The 21796-nt window shown below is 34.9% G+C and overlaps 1 protein-coding gene and 1 long non-coding RNA gene across 2 annotated transcripts in view; one reads left to right on the forward strand and one right to left on the reverse strand.

Annotated features, from left to right (window-relative positions):
- LOC148941611 (uncharacterized) overlaps positions 1–21796 on the reverse strand; it is a 77321-nt gene that overhangs the window by 5282 nt on the left and 50243 nt on the right. The gene's annotated exons all lie outside the window — the stretch shown is intronic.
- Positions 2149–21681, forward strand: LOC148941612 (uncharacterized). The gene is made up of 6 exons (XM_089104707.1): positions 2149–2391; positions 3934–4215; positions 11140–11317; positions 13305–13470; positions 16010–16314; positions 21413–21681. Exons 1-6 carry the CDS (start codon positions 2187–2189, stop codon positions 21618–21620), a joined length of 1344 nt encoding a protein of 447 aa, XP_088960833.1. The 5' UTR covers positions 2149–2186; the 3' UTR covers positions 21621–21681.

Below are 21796 nucleotides of genomic sequence, written 5' to 3' on the forward strand. Positions count from 1 at the left end.
TTTTGAGAAAAGGGCCACTTCTTTGTTAACGTTCATAACTGAAAAAATTAGATAATGACTCCCCTCAAAATTAGTTAAGAATGAGTTGTTTGAAAGAACAAACTGGAAGCCTTTCTCCTCCATCCCTCAATCCCTTTCCCTCCGATCCTAACTTTTTCAAATGGGTGCACTCTTTGAACCAGAGTCACGCATAAATTTTCGATTCTTATCAGCCAAGATGGACAAATGATGCTTACCTTCTCCCGCACCAAATCTATTGCTAACTTTTTAGCAGAAAGACAGGGCACGTCGCACCATGTTTGAGCTAGAATCACACAATAATTTCAAATCTATATGACTGGGAAAAAACACCTTACCCCAAAATTTTAGCGAATAGATGGCCATCAGCCCAAACGTTCAAGAATTTTTAGTTAATATGATTAGGGAGCACATAAGTGTCCATACGCCATCACTTGCTCAGGAAGGTCCTGATTATTTTTTCTAATTGTCCATGGCCCCTGTAGTACTCAACTACCCAAATCATTTTCTTGTCTTTGCAGAAACGCAGGTATGCTACAACTTTACTGAAGTGAAATCATGTAAAGTTTCTTAATTTTTTATTCGTGGCATACAGTGGACTCTAGGTACCTCCAAAATCCCCCCTCCTCCTTTCAAACCCCTTTTTAGAAAGATTTGCATGTCGTACATTATTTGCACCAGAATTACGCTAGGGGTTTTGATTCGTATACTTATTGTTTCTATAACAGTTGTTTATAGGCACTAAATAAAATCGTTTCCGCCTTTAAATACAGATGAAATGTATAATAGGTTTTATACTTTAAGCGAAATTAACGTAACCTTAAATTTTACATGCAATAATTTTTGCGATAGATTTTGCGATAGATTGCGTGAGGTTTTATGTTTTGGGAGAGTAATAAAGCTTTAGCTTGAATAAATGGTGTATTCTGAAACATAAAATATTGATGGCGTGCCACCCTAAAGCCATGGATGGCAATAGAGCTACCCTAGCCGAGTTGATGGCACGCTGTATTTACAATCCTTTGTCCTCCGGGACAAGGTTCAAGCCCAAGTGTCGCCAATTCTTTAGCTTAAGCATACAGTGTATTTTTGAGACCATCTTCTGGGAATATGCCGTCATTTGTTTAGTTCTTTTGTTTGTTTGTTCTTTTTGTATAAAATTTATCTAAATTAGGAAAAGTTACAAGATAAAAAAATATTCAATATATTTGTTTAGCAACTACTACTTCATTTTGTCATTTAACAACACAAACAGATAAAGTCGTCACAGAGCTGTACTTAAGTCAATAATCCTTATCTTAAATTAATTTTGTTTTATATTATATTAAACGTTTATTAGTGAGAGGTCATTTCCAAATATGTCTTTTTAACCGGGCAAGTATAATTTTCTTAATTTCTAATTTTAATTTCGTTTTTTGCACAAACATGAATACACGATATCAGTGCTAATTTATTTATTTTAACCTTTTTTTTTAAATAATCTATGAAGTGCAGCTGTTCATACTGAACATAAAATTCATAGGGTTTGTTCTGTTCTGTTCATTCGGTCTTCTCTTTCATGTATCTAAATTAAAAATGATTTTTATTAATATCATTCTGCACTAATAATTAGGACCTGGGGCGTGCCGAGACTCATTTAATTGGGGGGGGGGGGGCAATCTTTGTAAATTTTACCGAATTGATACCTGATTTATGCCGAATTTTCAGCATAAATCAAGAATCTCGCTAAATTTCGGCCTATTTTTCAAAATTTATGCCGAAATTTTCGCCTTCGGTGAAAATTTTACCGAATGCCAAAACCATTGGGGGGGTGGCGTGCCCCCCCCCCTCGGGACGCCCCTGATCAGGACTCGGTAATTCGGTATATAGTATTCTAAGTTGGATAAATCTAGCTTGCCGTTTGTGCTGTCTTCTGCAGTAAAGTTTTGATGTTCCTTGGAGCAAAATAGTAAAAAGCAAATTTTGTGACAATCCGTTTGCAAATAGAATTAAAAATAAGAGGAAAAATAATTGCCAACTGTTTAAAAATAGAAGCTACTTAAATATTTGATTTTTCACAGATATGGTTTATGTCCATCCTCATTCTGGACTTGGGACAAATGACTGATAAGAGGGCTTATTTATTTTACACGCATCACTTTTAGCGTCAGTTGTCTCTCGGGGTGACAATGAAACTATTTACTCTGGTGCTTTGCATCACAGCTGCGCTTGCGCAGTACAACTATGATGAAGCGTTGTCAGCTTCACTTCTTTTCTACGAGGCTCAGAGGTCTGGTGTTCTTCCATCCGATAATCGAATTCCCTATAGAGGGAACTGCTTTATTGATGATGGTGCAAGTGCTGGTGTCGATTTGAGTGGTGGTTACCATGATGGTAAGTTATCCGTTTGCATTTTTCTCAGAGATCTTCAGGCAGAGTACTACAAAGTCAGCTTGTAATTTCGAGACAAGTTTTAAGTGTCAAAAAACATCCTTCAGTAAACCAACCCTAAGAGGAGACCTATACATACTATATAAAAAGAACAAAGAAGGAGTCCTGCTAAATAAGTTTCAAAATTTTCTATTTCACTGTGATCAGCTATGGCGTAGCAAAGCGTTCAGGGATCCCATATTACATAGTTAGAACTTGTCCCTACCCTGAAATAATATTTACTCCTCCCAAAATGGTTTTGTGCCTAAGCCTGTAGTGATCAGTATAAATATGTTTTTTTTTTTTTTTTTTTTTGTCTAAACTGTGCATAATACTTCTGATAAAACGAATTAGGTCGAGCGCAGAATTCCCAACCAAATTTTGTGAACCAAAATTTTTTGCGGTGACTGAGACCCCCTTCCCCACCCCAACAGAACTGGGAAGGAAGGGGCTTAGAGCCTATTAAAAACAGTTCTTTTTCGTCTGTTAATTTTATTTAAGAGACGAGTAAATCTTAGCTTGTTGTGGTTTCTTAAATTTTTGAGATATTAAAATACCTGATTCAAAATTAAAAAAATAAAGATCACCTTCAGACGAATGTTAACAGAGCAGTGCCTAAAGCTGAAGCAATATTTCAAAACACCGCTAGGTAAAAAAAAAGTCTCTTATCTGATTTTTCTTGATAAGGGGTGTAAAAGTCGTCTTAATATATTAGTTTTTTAGATTTGAGATGTGAAAAGCGAAGTTTCAATGTCATGGGTAATATAGGTCTAGACCCCGAAAACCTTGCGTTATGAAAGTACATTCAACTTTATAAGTTGTTTCCACACTCCTGGACAATTTATACTAAAAGTTTTGAAATGAAATTATTTAATCGCGGTCTGGAGTAAGGAAGCTTTAAAAATTTATTCAAGCTATTTGACATACACAGGTTACTGTTTAACATTTTGTTCACCCAAGACGGAAAGTCATTTTGCACAAAAAAAATATTATATTTAAAGACCGTGAATAGACTAAGGATGTTTTTTTTTCCTTTTTTTTATCTAACCATTAAAAAATAAAAAAAAAACAATATTTTCTCCTTAATACTGTAAATACGCCGTAATTATATAAAGGGGTGACGTTTGACAATTTGAAGTTCCCCAATCATTTTCTTTAGATGGATGTCAGCCTCCGATAAAGGCTGTGATTATCTTTCTTCCCGAGGCTAATGAGCATTTACAGTAAAAATTTCCCATCAAAACGAAGGTAATTTGGAAATCTAAAAAGGAATTAGGGAAAACAGTTTCAATCCTATCCAGGAAAGAAGCCTGTATGACATATTTTTAGGTACAGCTATAGATCTATTCTAATAGAGTAGTGATAATTTAAAGTTAATGAGGAAAATTTTCATGCAAAATCAAGAGAATCTAGAAGTTTTGGAGGGTGGAAACAGGCCCAAATCCCCTTTCTTTTTGCTCTTCTTGTTACTCCAAATATTTTATTTGAGATCTTATTATGTTTTAGCTGGTGATTATGTCAAGTTTAATTTTCCGATGGCTTTTACCAACACAATCCTGGCTTGGAGCTTAATAGAAAACGAGGCAGAATTTAGTTCCGCCGGGCAATTGGATCATATGCGAAACACAGTCAAATGGGGCACTGATTACTTTATCAAATGCCACACATCTGATAATGAACTTTGGGGACAGGTTGGCGACGGAAATGTAGACCATTCTTACTGGGGAAGATGTGAAGATTGGAACCAAGGAGCTCGTCCAGCTTGGAAACTTACAACGGGTGCCCCTGGTAAATATTTGCTTAAGCTTGTTTTCTTATAGGCTATTATGAATAAAAAGATTATATTTACAGGCTTGGATCAAAACACTAGGCATTTGATCAAATGAATGGTTTTATCATTTTACTACGATTTAAATAATGTGTAGGAATGACACTAAAACAATGCGTATGAACTTATTTGTACGTTTGTACATCACTGTAAAAAGGAGTATCTTCATCGGGTAAGTCATCCTTTTTTTGTGCTGTTTTCAAAACCATTCACCAAATCATGCTCTTACCGAATACGACATTCGCGAATTGTAGTACAATGTTCGTACTACTACTACTAACAACTCACCGCAGCACCAAGCCGCCTGAGGCCAACACAGCTACGCACGCTCCTCCATCCCAATCTATTTAAAGCCTCCCTTTTTATACCCTCCCACGAAGTTCCCATTTCCTTTAAATCTTTCTTTATAATGTCCTCCCACCCCAAACGAGGACGACCTGCTTTCCGTTTAACCCTAGACGGTTGGCCGAAAAGAACAATCTTCCGAAATCTGTCATCCTTCATCCGCACAACGTGCCCTAGCCACCTCAACCTTATTATAGCCCTAGAGAGCGGTATTGAACCACATTTTTCGTACAGCCTATTGTTTGAAATACGGTCAGTCAGCCGGGTACCCAGAACGATCCTTAAGCAATTTCTCTAGAAAACATCTAGCAAATCTTCATCCGCTTTTCGGAGCGCCCATGTTTCAGAGCCATATTTGACCACTATCATCACTATAACTTCTAATATTCTAATCTTGGTAAACAATGTTCGTACTGAGCTTGGAAAATGCAAACAACTTTGCAAAATCCTCTACGAATTTTACAACTGGTTAAAGTTGAGATTTTTCGCTTTCATTGTAGCAGTCAGCTTGCTCAACATAAAACTCGTGTTTTTATAAGCAGCCACACCGGGTTTGGAACTTGAAGTGAAAATTTTGCAAGACTCTTGTGCGAATTTTAGTAATATTTTGTAAAGAAATATGCCCAAATCTTATTTACTTTTTTTCCATTTTCGTAAATTAATCGACAAAAATTTGTGGAGAGTCCAAGTCTCTTTTTAGTAAGGGTCAAATTTCCAATTAATATTCCGCTATCCTTATATTTGTTATAAGTGAATTGAATAATCTTATTTTTGCTAATAATCCAGCGATATTATGAATAAAAATTTCAAAAACTGGCTTTCTAAACGAATCTAAACCCCAGGCTTTCTAAAAGCCATAATATAATTTGTACTTTACTGAAAAAAACTCAAATGAATTTACTGAAAAAAAAATGGGCATTGTCAGTTTAATATAGCTATGCTGATATTCATTCCTTAAAATCTTAATTAATTTTTGATTTCTTAAAGTTATAAAAGTGAAAACATTTAAAAGAATGTTTTTTAGTAATGGCTTTTAGAAAGCATGGGGTTTAGAACCCTATTCATATTAATTTCTGCTCGTTTTGAGTTTGACTTTGTTATTTATTTTAATTTCTCTTTGTTTTGGGTCTCATTTATTATTGATACTGATTTATGGTAGTTGTATGCTTGGTAGATTATTTGATTCTATTTTTGTTCATTTTTGGTTTAATGGAGCTCTTTACTCTTTTTTGAAAACTTATTATGTGGAACAAGTTTTTTTTTTAATTAATTTCTGTTTGTTTTATTTTGACATAGTCTTTTTCAGGGAAAAAACTGAGCCTCTTCTAAAGATAAACAACCATCATAAAATCCTTGCCCCTAATCTCTGGGATATGTTTCAACCCCAAACGCCTTGTTATATGATATTTAGAGAATTTTGAATAGAATGTCTATCCCAAAATTTTTATTAGATGCATTTCAGAAAATACGACGTGTGTGGGGGGAGGGGGTATCTGCCCTCCGATCACTGACTCTTAAAAAGAGCACTAGAGCGTCTGATTACCAATCCAGTGAGCCCCCTCCAAAGTTTATATAACCTCGCTTTCTGTAAAAACCTTATGTCCCCAGGGCATAACTTACAACCCTTGCCCTGAGGGCTGGGAGGATTTTTATCCTCAAAGATATAATTTCCAGACCTTTCCGATATGCTGAACAAAATGGCTATCTCAAAATTTTGATTCTAAGGTTTTGGGGAAATGATGGGTGCGGGGAGGGCATTAGCCCTCTGATCGCTTTCAACTTTAAAAAAGGCACTAGTCCTCTCAATTTCCAATCGAATGAGTCCTTTTTCAAGTTTCTACGACAAAAATTTCTATAAAAACCTTATATGCCCATAGGCATAACTTACGACCCTTGTCCTGAGATCTATGGGGGGAAGGTTGTCGTCCTCAAAGACATAATTTCCAGATTTTTCAACTATGTTGAACAAAATGGCCATATCAAAATGTTGATCTTAAATGTTTGTGGAAATGATGGGCATGGGGCGGGGGTAATTGTCCCTCCGATTACTTTCGACTATTAAAAAGGACAATAGCCCTCTCAATTTCCAATGCAATGACCCCTTTTTGAAGTTTTTACGACAGCGCTTTCTATGAAGATACTACATGCCCCAAGGCATAACTTAAAGTCTTAGCCCTGAGGGCTGTGGTTGGGGGGGGGGGGGTTGTCATACTCAAAAACATAATTTTTGGACCCTTTAACTACTTTCAACAAGATGGCTATGTACAAATTTTGATCGGAAGTGTTTGGGGAAATGATGGGCGTGGGGGGGGGATTCGCCCTCCGATTGCTTTTGACTATTAAAAATGGCACTAGCCATCTCAATTCCGAATTGAATGAGCCCTCTTTGAAATTTCTACGACAATGCGTTCTATAAAAACTTTATATGCCCCCCAGGGCATAGTTTGCCATCCTCAAAGACCTAATTTCTAGAACTTGAAACTACGTTAAACAAAATGGTCATCTCTAATTTTTGAATGAATGTGTTTGGGGGAATGATGGGTGTGAGGGGGGTTAGTTTCCCTTCAATCATTTTCGACTATTGAAAAGGGTACTAGCCCTTTCAATTTCCAATCAAATGAGTTTTGAAGTTTCTACGACAAAGCTTTCAATAAAGCCGTCTATGCCCCCAAGGCATAAATTACAACCCTTGCCCTGGAGACTGTGGGGGGAGTGTCCTCCTCAATGACCTAATTTCCAGAACTTTCAACTTCGTTGAACAAAATGGCTATCTGGAAATATTGGGGAAATGGAGGAGGGGAGAGGGGGGTTAGTTGCCCTCCAATCACTATCGACTATTAAAAAGGGCACTAACTCTCCCAATTTCCAATTTAATGAGCCCCTTTTGAAGTTTCCACGACAAAGCTATATATAAAAATCTTACAACCCTTGCCCTAATGGTTGTGGAGGAGAGGGTTGTCATCCTCAAAGACCTAATTTCCAGAACTTTGAACTACGTTGAACAAAATGAATATCTCAAAATTTTGATTGGATGTGTTTGGGGAAATGGTGGGCGTAAGAGGGGGGTTAGTTGCCCTCCAATCACTTTCGACTATTAAAAAGGGCACTAGCTATTTCAATTTCCAATCGAACCAGCCCTTTTTGAAGTTTCTACGACAACGCTTTCTATAAAAACCTTATATGCCCCCGGGCATAACTTACAACCCTTGCCCTGAGTGTTGTGGGGGGGGGGCAGGGTTGTCATCCTTAAAGACGTAATTTCCAAAACTTTCAACTACGTCGAACCTAATGGCTATCGAAAAATGTGTTTGGGGAAAAGTTGGACGTGAGAGGGGGTTTAGTTGCCCTCCAACCACTTTCGACAATTAAAAAGGGCACTAGCCCTTTGAATTTCCAATCGAATGAGTCCTTTTTCAAGTATCTACGACAAAGCTTTCAATAAAACCTTATTTGCGCCCAAGGCATAACTTATAATCCTTTCCCTTCCTCGAAGACCTAATTTCCAGAAATTTCAACTACGTTGAACAAAATTGCTATCTCAAAGTTTTGATTGGATGTGTTTGGATAAATGGTGGGTGTGAGAGGGGGGTTAGTTGCCCTCCAATCACTTTCAACTCTTAAAAAGGGCACTAGCCCTTTCAATTTCCAATCGAATGAGCCCTTTTTGAGGTTTCTACGGCAATGCTTTCTATGGAAACCTTATAAGCCCCCAGGGCATAACTTAAAACCCTTGCCCTGAGGGATATGGGTGTTGGGGGGTTGAGCTGTCATCTTCAAAAATCTAATCTCCAGAACTTCGAACTACGTTGAAGAAAATGGCTAACTCAAAATTTTGATTGGATGTGTTTTTGGAAAAGGTGGGCGTGAAAGGGGTTTAGTTGCCCTGCAATCACTTTCGACTATTAAAAAGAGCACTAGCCCTTTGAATTTCCAATCGAATGAACTCCTTTTGAAGTTTCTATGAAAAAACTTCCAATAAAAACCTTATGTGCCCCCAGGGCATAACTTACATCCCTTTCCCTGAGGGCTGTTTGGGGAGGGGATTGGGTTGTCATCCTCAAAGATCTAATTTCCAGAACTTTGAACTACGTTGAAGAAAATGGCTATCTCAAAATTTTGACTGGATGTGTTTTAGGAAAAGGTGGGCGTGAGAGGGGGGTTAGTTGCCCTCCAATCACTTTTGACTTTTAAAAAGAGCACTAGCCCTTTGAATTTCCAATCGAATGAGCCCTTTGAAGTTTCTACGACAAAAATTTCTATAAAAACCTTATATGCCCCCAGGGCATAACTTACAACCCTTGTCCTGGGGGCTCTGGGGGGAGTATCCTCCTCAAAAACATAATTTCTATCTGGAAATCAACTACGTTGAACAAAATGGCTATTTCAAAATTTTTATTGGATGTGTTTGGGGAAATGGTGGGTGTGGAAATGGTGTTAATTGCCTTCCATTACTTACGACCATTAAAAAGGGCACTAGCCATTCCAATCGAATGAGCCCTTTTCGAAGTTTCTACGACAACTCCTTCGATACGAAGTGCCCTGATCTAGAAAAAAATAACTTTAAACAGTACATTGTGCCAACATCGTTCTTTACTTAAGCAGCGCTATTGCACTGCCTATGAAAAGAAGTATCTCATCAGATGAGTCATCCTTTTATGTGCAGTTTTCCCTGCCATTAACTAAATCACGCTCTTAACGAATGTGACATTCTCAAATTGCACTGCCATGCTCGTTCTGAGCTCGCAAAATTTCAGCACCGCTGCAAAATTATATACAAATTTTCGCAAGTGATTAAAGTTGAGATTTTTTAGCTTTCATTGTAGCAATCAGATTGCTCCATATAATAGTCGTGTTTTTTTATTGTTTTTTTTTTTAAGTATACCATATCATGTTTAAAATTTGTAGCGAAAATTCTTCAGCACCCGTAAGGGAATTTTCATAGGATTTGATTAGAAAATAGCCCAAATCTTATTCTACTAGATTTTTTTTTTGTATTTCTCTGGAGCAGCCGAGACTGGATCTTTCTTAACGCTTATTGCTAATCCTTGATGATCTGATCAGCGTTTATAATGTCAGTTTTTCTTGCAAAAATTTGTCTATGAGATACACATTTTGAACATTTTGAGTGCCAGACAACTCCATTGGTGTGTAGTACATATCCAAAAGAAGACTAAATCATGACTGGACAAAACAAACCAAGTCCTGACCTAGCTCACATACAATCAAAATCCTGACTCCGTGCAAATGACTGAGTCCTGATTTGGGGTAAAAACGAGCCAAGTCTTAGCTACACTTTGTCCATCCAGCTTTTACAAAAAGAGAAGACAGATAGTACCATTAACAGAAAAAAGTGTAATCATTTCTCTTGAAGATGCATTGATTTTCAACCCATATCATTCGATACACAAACTGGAAACGAGGACCTTCTAGTACCCCTGCACTGAAGGAAATTACCCGTATTACCCGCAGTTAGTAAAGTAGTAAATCAAACTTGGGTATTACTTAGATGGCAGAAAAATTAAATTAGGAAATCTAAGAGGTGTCTTTTGTCAAAATAATGATTGCAAATTCATGACATCGATTTTTAAACCGACTATCTGGTTCAGTTAAATAGTTCTCCAGCAGCAATCATGATTGGATTCCAAAATTTTTATTTTTGCTCTAGATAATATTTCACTGAAGGCAATCTTCAAATTCCTCTCATCAATCCATATACTGGATTTCAGTTAATAGTGCTTTCCCTTTCTATTGCCTGGAAAACGTTTAATTTAAATAATTCCTCTAATCTATCAGCAAATTATACAGTTTCTCAAAGGTCTACTACATAATCTTACTTTCATTTACATTTTTTAAACTTTTTTAATTATATTTTACTTTTTTATTGTATCTATGAGGCTTATATTTAGAGAAAATCTACACTTTTAAAACAGCTCAAAAGCTTTCGTGTCTCAGTGGGATTGGCTTAGCTGTCCCTTCCCCAGCCTGATTGTTTGTCAACCAGGTGCCTCAAAAATTGGGTCTATCTAACGTTTGACTTATACAGAATTTATAAGACAATGGACATACAATGGAAATATTTACTCACAGTAAATACAGCTGTCAGCTGGGAGGGACATGTGAGGTTTATGGGCTAAAAGAAATTAATGAAAGATTTGATAGCTATTATGATAAAGGCCTAATTACTTGAGAGGCAACGAATGAAACTTGACAATATCCCACCACTCATTGGATAAAAGATTCTCTTTTATTCTTCTTGATTTTACCATTTTAATTGATTTTTTTTATTTGGCTCGTTAGCTTTTCCTTCTAGTTCCTCAATATTTCTCTTGTCCTACCGTTTTCCTATCTCCTTTACTTCCAAAATCTCAACCAGCATATGTCTCTTTCTCTCTCTCTCTCTCCCCCCCCCCTCCGAGTCTTCTAGTTCTCCTTTGCTTTACTCCTTACATGCTACCTCCTTGGATGTCAAATCTTCCTCTATTAATTGTTTTATAACAATTTTATTATAACAGATTGATTGATTCATTCTGTACGAATAGGTTCTGACCTTGCCGGAGAGACAGCGGCAGCTCTTGCAGCAGCATCAATAGCTTTCCGAAGCTCTGACTCTGGTTATGCAGACACTTGTTTGGATCATGCTCGCCGCTTGTTCGAGTTTGCTCGCAACTATCGCGGAAAGTACAGCGATTCAATCTCCAATGCTGGACAGTTTTACAAGTAAGTAAAAAAAAAGGTAAAGAATACGGCATTGGACTTTACAGTCCCTACTGGCGCTGCTGATCTCCGTTTCTTGGCCCTTCAGCCAGGAAGTGCAATGGGGGGTTGGGGGCCAACCATCCTATGCTTTCACACACCCTTCCTGTTTACCTTTCCCAGATTTCTCCAGGTAGCCATTTAAAGACATTTTGTCCTCGTGTTTTCCTGTTTTCTCTTTGTAAAGCATTTGGCATGATCAATGTCTGATAGGGATTTGTTAAAGCAACAGATTAAACGGAAGATTTTGACAATTTCTTTTAGTAGTTTCTTTTTTTAAACACTATGTAGTCTATCACAAGTTAATTCAGAAACTGAAAGTTTGACAAAGTTGAACTCAGTTTTAAGACGGGGCCTACTCGAAGACTACCGACCGACTTTTAGATTCAATGTAGGACAGAGTCCACCATCTGAACGTCGCTTTAAAAAACTGTTTTTTAATAGACTTGTTAATTTTTTAGAAGTTGCAGTAAAAATTTCTCTTTGCTCAAAATCAATGACTTTTAGGATTCAATATTAAAAAATGGCAAGACTACGTTAGTAGTAAATCTTGCAAAAGTTCAATGTTTGTAACTTAAGGACACCTTGTCATTCTACACCAGCATCACCAAAGTAGTTTGAGCTAGAGACGTTAAACATAACTATTTGTTGCACCGATTTCAGTGCCTCATCGGGCAAACGATATCGGTACAAAAACAGTGCCCTTTGTGGGAGATTCTCAAAACTAAACATCATGGACACCAACAGTCAAATGCAGTCTTTCAATAGTTGCATGATTGATCTCATTTTAGTTTTTTTGATTTTTTCTGCTGAAGAGAAGGATTCAATTGAGGATTGAAACAGCTCAGGATAATTATTATTTTCCTTAGTCTTAATAGTGAAATGTTATTTGGAAAACACATTTGTGGGAATTTTCAAAAAGAGCTAGAAGCCCCTCAAAAAGGACGTCAGTTTTCCTGTGATGTCATTTTCGGCTTTATTTGTTGATCACGAAGAAATTCAGTGCCGTTTTTTGTAAATTGGCACCGAAAATTAGAAAAATTTTCAAGCTCGAATCGCTGCCGTTTTCTTTGCAATTAGGTGCCGATGTGGAAATCGGTGCCGAAAAAACTTACGTGCGTCCATGCCTTAAGGTACGCTATTTTGATGTCGGAGAATTTCCCGATGAATTAAAAAAAAAAAAAATGACCTCACTGAAATATACTTAATTTTAGTAGCTAAGCAAATCAAGCATATAGCGTTATCTGTGAGGTTCAAGTTAAATGTTATTATAGGAATGTGAGGGCACATAGAGTGGCATTAATCTTTTACGGAGGGAAATCTCTCAATATTCATACACATAAAAACGGGAGATTATATTTCTAAAAATTCGTGGGAAAATACTCTTCTGTGTAAAATAACAAGCTAATGAAATGAACCAAAAAATTTTGAGTTGCAATATTTTTAAAGGGATGTCTCTATTTTTCTTTGGTTTCAATAACTGTTTATTTCCAACGGGGACTGACAGTCCTAGAGGCAGGCCCAAAAATACTCTTAATGATTTGAATAAGTAATTTGATAATTAGAATAATTATTGTGCTGAAATAGGATATCTTATATTTGACAATAGCAAGGAATGAAGAATATTTTGTCTTCAGATTTTTCACAATATTTCATAATTTGCTATTATCTTATTTGTCATTACGTTATATTTAAGTTACGTTTACGTTTACGTTACGTTGACGTTTAAGTTACGTTTTGAGTCACCACATTCACTTATTCGTATTCCCACCAAGTTCTCAAGATAGACTTGTGAAAATAGGCTGGTGAATTTAAATGCACAATAATTCGAATTTTGTGGGGTTTTTTCTGTCAGAGTTTTTTTTCTATTCTTAGTGAACAAGCAGATCTGTTCCAAATAAAAAAAGAACCAATATAATGAATGTGATGTATGCGAAGCTCTTTTTTGTAGTTCCTGGAGTGGTTATGGTGACGAATTAACCTGGGCTGCTATTTGGCTCTATCGTGCTACCGAAGAGGCTTCTTATTTGGATGCTGCCAAAGGCTTTTACAATGAATTTTCCATGTCAGGAACTCCTTCTCAATTTTCTTGGGATGATAAGAAAGCAGGTGTTCAGGTAATGTTGGGTTCGCATGGATTAGTGTTCGCACATAACGGAAGTTTTTGCGGTTTGTGTTCCCTTTCATGTATATCAGTTGCAATGTTGTGTGTCATGAAACTTCGCTGGTTGCGTTGCAAAATTTTTAATTGAGGCGGCAAAAATTAGGATTTTTTTCAATTTCGAAAAATTGCCTACTATCTAATAAGAAACTAGAGTTTTCATAAAGTATTGTAGTATTTTTTTTTTAAAAAGCCTTTACGTTGTATAGTACAAAATTCAAACAAGCATAGAAAGCTTTAAATAATTTGTAAACACTTTAAGGCAATTTGTGAAAAGATGTTTTTTTCTTACTCGGAACTTTTTCTACAGCTACAATTTTTTTTTCTTAATTTATCCAATATGAATTTTGACGTTTTTCAATCTCAGTGAATACAATTCACTAAAAATAATTATGTTATAAAATGCCAAAACAATTTGCCATGTTGTAACGTAAGCCACTTGACACGCAGTTTGTAAAATAATAGAGAATTTTGTTTGTTAAAAATGTTTCATCTGTCAGAATCAAGTTTACATTCTTACGAACCTTAACCTTAACTTGTGTGATAAGCCTACTTATTCAACGTGAAATAGTACTTAATCTAAGTAAAAACTGTTGCTTCCACCGTTACCAGTAACTTTGTGGCTGTAGTCAATCCCGTTGGATTTCTGGGCAAAAGCACTTGGTGCTTTTGTCCCCTTCTATATTTATATATTTTGAAAAATATCTTTTTTTTTTATTTTCGTTGAATAATCCCTTAGTTTAGAATTTATCCGGGAAATATCGAAAAAAATGGTCATCCTTAGTTTAAAAGAAATAAAAATTGTCCCCTCCTACGAACATTTTCGTGAATTGGCTCCACTGTTTACCAGTTTTGTAGCCGGAACCAGCTTAGTATGGCACCAATGGATGATAACCAGGAATATATTTACAACTTTTCTGCACCGGAGCTAAATGTAGTGGATTGAGACTTAACCTCTGAGTACCAGTGGTCGGTCTTTGGAATCTTATTTTGGAGTCATTATGACTTCTCTACATAGAATAGTAAAAATTCGTTTGAAAGTCAAGTCAAGAAATACGGGACACTGTTAAGTAATTCTTCAGGGGATTTCGAGGCACCAAAAAGCTGATAACTTCTGTTTTATTCCGTCATAGATACGATCGAAATATGACAAATATTGGCTGACGCTACTGTGGAGCGTCAAATTTACAGTAAAAGGTTAATAATAATAATCTTTGTATTAACCACCCTTATCCCCAGAAATTGACAAAGTAGCAGTTAAAAATAATTGACGAAATAAGAAATTCCCTTCACCCTTAATGTATGTAACCACCCAATTTCCCTGAAAAGACAGGTGAAATATCACGAGTTCATATGCGACAACCAATTATGCTGGAAAACTCACTGTAAAGAGAAGGTACGGAAGAAATTGAACTATATAAGGCTGTAATCAGACCGGTTCTAGTCCAGATAGATTGTAACCACCCATAAAAGTTAAAGCCCTTGTGGTATAGGATTTAGTCTTAGATTCTGTTGAAATTTCAGTGAGTGCAGACAGAATTGTTAGAAATGAACATAGTCTCAAGTCTATGTTTTTTTTATCGAATGACGTGCAAGCATCCGGCATTGCAAAGAAATGTAAAGAAGCATCAATTTTAATTCACGAATACTCATTACTAAATTATTCCAATATTTTTGTTGCTATTTATTTTGTTTACTTTGCGTTTTCTGCTTTTCACACGCACCCTAATGCAGATTAGCCTTCAAAAATTTAAATACATTTCAGACAAAAACGCAGTTTTGGCAAATGTAATTTGAAGGTACGAGTTTGCGTAGAAGATGATAACAAATGTTCAGTTTCATCCAAGGTCAAATATGATATATGGTAATTTTTCCAATATTAGCCAACCAGTAGAGCCCGAGTAATTATAATTTACAGTACATTGAGCCTAAAATCAATCGTTTACAAGTAAAGTGTTTTGGTTTGGGGCGGCCAACAAGAAGACAATGTCTATTATCCTAACATATTTTATATAGCCTAGGCTTTAAACAGCTATTGCAGATAGATGATTTAAGCGAGACATAGGTAAAAATGATATTATATGCAATTTTTATTCATTTAACTATTTTTCCCAAGGATAGTTGTCCTTGGGATAGTTGTCTGGACTCCTCATCTGAAACTGTAGAAAATTACATAGTAATACAAATTAGTTGGTTATGCAGTGGCTGTGAATAACTACGTAATAACTCGTACTTCTATAATTAAACTCCTCCGTCTCCCAATTGGGCTGACCCCCTCCCAGCATCAACATGTTTGGTACGAAAATGCTGCTTTTATGCCGTTAGCAAAATTTTAAATTTACTTGTATTTTATTTTTAATTTGATTAATTGTTAGTAACTAAATAGTTGATCCAAAAATATAGCGTAGGTTTTCTTATGCAAGTTGTCTAGCAACATGAAGTCATGCTTAATTTAAACATCTAAAATAATTAATAAACATTTTTTTTTTTATCAGTTGTTAATGGCTAAACTGACGGGGGATGGTCAGTACAGAGCTGATGTTCAAAACTACGTCAATTATCTTCTTTACCAAGCCCGCTATACTCCAAAAGGATTGATTTTCCTTGATACATGGGGAGTACTGCGTCATGCTGCTGGGGCTTCCTGGATTTGCTTACAAGCTGCTGATCTAGGAATTTCTACAACAGAATGCCAAAACTTTGCAAAAAAGCAAGTCCATTACATGCTTGGTGATGTTGGTCACAGCTTCGTCTGCGGTTACGGCACAAATCCTCCACAGCGTCCACATCACAGGCCCTCGTAAGTTTTCATCATTTTAATAATACAATTACAATGCCCAATTTCATGGCGTTAGATATTTCCTAGCATCTGCAATGCTGATGATCTCGTTTGAATTCGAGGCTATATATCTCTGTTTTGCCTTTTTTTTGAAGGAATCAACAAAGACATTTTCAGGGCAAACTTCCATAGAAAGATCATTCCAAACAGAAGTGCAGTATCAAGTGAAATCGTTCCTCAGTTCCTTGACACTTGAAGGCTAAAGATAATTATATCGAATGGTGCACCTTCGCTTCTATGAATGGTAGAAGAATGGATGAATGGTAGAATACTGTCAAAAAGCTCGGTAGTTGATTTTGAATAAAAATCAAGTTGCCATCAAGCCATGGTTAAATGTAGAAAAAGCCAAGACAGGTAGTCTGAGCGAGAGACAAAGCTCATGTTGTCACAAACTAGTTCACTTAGTCACAAAAAAAATCCATCGATGCTACATTAAAATATTCGCTAAAAGACGGAAGCTATACATTAACAGTACAACACACCCTTATTATTCCAGTTTTGACTTTTGAAGGGATTCTAAAAGCTTTTTAGGGGAACCAGAATACATCTATAATCTATAACATCTATAGATACCAGAAGGTATCTATAATTGGTGATTAAACTTGACGTAGAATTCATAAAGTAGAAAGATCTAGATGGATGGAGAAGAATGATGCAAAGCCATATTTTTAGGTTAAACCCATTATAATACAATAATAATATCAAGAAAAATAGTACGTAGGTTTTTGAGAAGTTTAAAAATTTGCGCTCAAATTATTAAGTGATTAAAAGTTATAAAGTGATAAAGTTATTTATATCAATTGTTCCTCTGAGGCTTCACTTGGTTCCGAGCCGAAATTAGCACCAGAAAATATACTATAAATTATAATCTTTTCATTTTAATGTTTAATTATTTTATAATGTAATTGAAAATTTGAAGAATTTTAGTTTAAACAAAAAGCCTCCAGCCTGAGATAATGCTACATGATTTCTTATATTTAATATCTAAAGCTATCTTCTGCTATTTAGGGGAATTTGGGGTTTTGCAGCAAGCATACATTCTATAAAATTAATGAAGTAGCCTTATAAATATTTTACTTCTCTTTTGTTTGTTCTACAAAAAAGTATATTACTAGGAGCAAGTTCTTTCAAGTTCTAGGAGCAGGTTCTAGGAGCCAAAGCTATTTCTAGTCTTAACATTTTGATGAAATGTTTAATAGCATATATAGCTATGTGGATAACCAAGAGCTTAATTATTAGATTTGTTATGTCAAAAATCCGTGATTTGTTTCCCGTTCCTCCCACTTGACTTTGGGAGCTATATCAGCTCCTCTTTACGAGTCTTATACTGCTCTTAAAAGAGTTAGTGTATTTTTGTTTAATTGAAAGTGAATCTAGAGTTTTACAAACTTCGGACAAAAAATTTGATTGTAGCAACAATTTTGTAGCGTACGCTTTACCAAAAGGTATATTACTAGGAGCAGGTTCTTTCAAATTATGAGCCAAATCTATTTCTAGTCTTATCTTCATCTACTACTATCATCACTAACTACTCACTGCAGCATAAATCCATCTTAGGTCAGCACAGCTGCGTATGCTCCTTCTCCACCACAATTCGGAGATTCGATTGTTATGGTTTCCCATATAGCTCCTCAAAATTTTTCTATTTGAACTCTTCCCACTCCATTTGGAGGCGAACTACTTCAAGTGTGGCCCCAGACTGATGACAAAAAGTACAATCAGTGTCAATTATTTGTAAGACTCGGCCTTGCCACCTTAACCTTTCTTTCATTATAGCCCTAGAAAAAGAGATCGAACAAACCTTTCTCAAGCTTTAAAATTACCCACGTTACAGAAACATACTTGACCACAGTTATTACCTTGGCTTATAATATTCTAATCTATAGTTTAAAGACCTATCTTCCTAGTCTTTTAAACTTTTTTATTGATAAAAAAAACCCTACGTCTTGGCTATTTTACTTTTTACATCTTTAATGCATCCAAAACTTTTACTTGTATAACTATCCAGGTGAACCCACCTGATCGATCTCTTTGTTGTCTAACATCACCACTCCAGCCACATTTATTCCTATTCTAAGGGACTTGTCTAAGTCTTTTTAACATTAATTTTTAAACCTATTTTTGAACCTGAACATATTTTGCTAATACTGTATTTAGAAAATCAAATCATCTGCATAGTCTAGGTCAAAGAGAGTTATATTTGCCCATTTGATCCCATGTTTGCTCTTAGTCTTTGCCGTGTTCCTTTGGACAGAGTCAGTCAAATTAATCCATATAAACGAGAATAACACCCTCTTTAACTCCTCATTCAATACCAAACCAGCTGCTAACCTGCTTTCCTGCACTAATTGCAGCAATATTTCTCTGGCACACATCACTAATCACCTTAATGCACTTATCCAGTATACCATACAAGGATATACATTTAAGTTTTTCTTTCAGCTGAAACTATCAGCATGTTCTATAAATCTGTTCGTCAGCTGTTTTCTGTCTATCTGTGCTTAATCTATAAACTAAGGACAAAAGGGATCTGATAATTCAGACGCTTTTCAATTCTTACTCTAATCAATGTCGTCTCTGGGCCTGTGCAGGGTATTCAGCCGCCCCTCCTTTGTTCTGTCATCTGTCATTAAATTTATTTCATCTTATATTTTTACACTCCTATTAACTTACCTAATTGACTAAAAATGGTCGTAATTGCTGTATTTTTTATATCATTAAAAAATCACTCCTATATCAAAACTGAGATTTGTAAGATCATTCTAAAACAAATTTGGTATCCTGACCGTGTGGAATACACTGCCTACCAGACTACGAAGCATAAAACTGCCACTGACTCCAATATTAAAATTTGGTCGACGCAGCCTCATTCATTCCTAAACAACATTGCTCTTCTCTTAAAACTTTATCTACGGCATCCCTAAGTCTAAAAAGTATCACCATATTAAGTAATTTGCTCCCTACAAAGATTAAGTAAATATTTATGTAATTATTACAACCAGTCTTATTACCTTTCTTATAATGGGTTTAATCGAAGTTTTCCTAAGAAATGTACTGCCTTCAAAGTAATTCAGATGATCACCGAAAGTGTTTTTGTGAAGAAGACAATTTTTATGCCAAGGGAGGAAATAAACAAATTAGGCATTTCAGTATTTCCTTAAAATATTAAGCTCTAGCTTAATATTTTAATCTGGTAGTTTAATCTTAATATTTTATTTTAATCTAGCTTAATCTGGTAAGCAGTATATCTGCACAGTGCACTTTGCTATTCTTTTAAACTTGCCTGCTTTGATACGCATTTATTACATAATTTAATTTTGCCCAAAGGAAATATATTAAGCAGAATATTGAAGTCATGCTAAGTTCAAGTCACGCCAAGTCACACTTGGCGCATGTTCTCAGAGCTGAAATATCAATGAATCATTTGTCAGTAAAAAACGGTCAAGAGCTGAACTTAATTAAAGTCGCTCTTTTTAACGCTTATCCGTGGATATATATATATATATATATATATATATATATATATATATATATATATATATATATATATATATATATATATATATATATATATATATATATATATATATATATATATATTCAGCTCTTGACCGTTTTTTACTGACAAATGATTCATTGATATTTCAGCTCTGAGAACATGCGCCAAGTGTGACTTGGCGTGACTTGAACTTAGCAAGACTATATACATATATATATATATATATATATATATATATATATATATATATATATATATATATATATATATATATATATATATATATATATATATATATATATATATATATATATATATATATATATATATATATATATATATATATATATATATATATATATATATATATATATATATATATATATATATATATATATATATATATATATATATATATATATATATATATATATATATATATATATATATATATATATATATATATATATATATATATATATTATTTTTAAGAGTCAATTACTTGGCAAAAAAACACAACCAAAAAAAACTGTAGTCCAAATACCCCAATTGGGACAAATGTGCACTTTAACGAGGCTTTTAACTTACCCATCTATACAACTACCAAGGAACAAACAGTATACCCGAACCGTCAACCAAATAGAAAAGTCCGAATCCATGCACAGTTGTCATCAATAAATATAAGTCGTTGTAAATTTACCAGCAAAAGCACCTTAAATCTAGCAAAATATTTTCAAGTAAAACCTTCCATTTAGGGCTCATCAGAAAAAATACCACCTCCCTTAACAGATTTCAAGGCTTTACATTCTTTACCCGGCACGGTGGAGCCTCTACCATAAGATCTATATGGTAACCCTATGTCAGGTAAAACTTGTGAAATACATACATACTAGTCAAGCTATTAAAAATTACATACAAAAAGTGTTTCAACGTTTCCATAGTAAAATCCCAAAGGTCACTGAAAGAGACCATTCTGGAACAAATGAAGACATGTCCAGATGTATATTTTATTGGTATCTGGAACCAATTACCAATTTAAAAATCCTCAAGTTTGTTTGAAAACCCCTACAAACTCAAACTTCCAAAAAAACAAAAGCGCAAGAGAAATCATATTAAAATATCATTCAGTATTTCTTTATATTTTTTTGTATATTTACTTAAAAGTTCATGATACATGAAACTAAATTTTTTGAATTGCCAACTAATTTTTTTCGCAGAAAAACCTCTTAAGATCAGTTTTTCGCTCAGCTTTTTACATCTATTCTTAAAATCTGTGTAATTACTGCATATTTTTGCATACCTAAAATATTTTTGCATACCTAAATAAAGGGAATATATATATATATATATATATATATATATATATATATATATATATATATATATATATATATATATATATATCATTAGCAATTAGCTACAGCTTTTTGAAAAAAGGAAACACATAGTTATTGATAGAATAAAAATAATTTGGACTAAAGTCGTAGAAGCTAATGAAACATTGAGAAGTATGAGATCTAACATAAAGTATAAACAAATTAACTGATTTAATTTATTTAGATCATGCCCTGATTATCCTGCACCTTGTGATTGGAACGATTATAACAGTCCAAACCCAAATCCTCAAGTACTAACAGGCGCCCTAGTTGGAGGACCTAATGACCAAGATGTTTGGAACGATAGTCGCCAAGATTATGTAACAAACGAAGTCACTATTGACTATAATGCAGCTTTTACTGCGTGTCTAGCAGCATTGAAAAGGATTTAATTTCAGTTCCTTGTTAACTTTACCAGTTTTTGTCAGAATTAAATATTTACCAACTGCAAAATAGTTTTGAAATTGAACTGGGTATCAAACCACTCAAATGACGAGGTTTTAAAAGTTCATTGTAAGTGGTAATCCAGCTTTGAAGAAACAGTATCATGCAAGTGGTAGCAATGCAT

Source organism: Artemia sp. Qi Xiang Cuo, chromosome 18, assembly GCF_049724085.1.
Source record: "Artemia sp. Qi Xiang Cuo chromosome 18, ASM4972408v1, whole genome shotgun sequence".
NCBI classification, from domain to species: Eukaryota; Metazoa; Arthropoda; class Branchiopoda; order Anostraca; family Artemiidae; genus Artemia; species Artemia sp. Qi Xiang Cuo.

Excerpts from the sequence above, each read along its gene's own strand:
- LOC148941612 (XM_089104707.1), top strand. The coding sequence starts at position 2,187 with ATGAAACTATTTACTCTGGTGCTTTGCATCACAGCTGCGCTTGCGCAG. Across the intron at positions 4,216-11,139 it reads ACTTACAACGGGTGCCCCTG|GTTCTGACCTTGCCGGAGAG; the intron begins GTAAATATTTGC and ends CTGTACGAATAG. Across the intron at positions 11,318-13,304 it reads AATGCTGGACAGTTTTACAA|TTCCTGGAGTGGTTATGGTG; the intron begins GTAAGTAAAAAA and ends TCTTTTTTGTAG.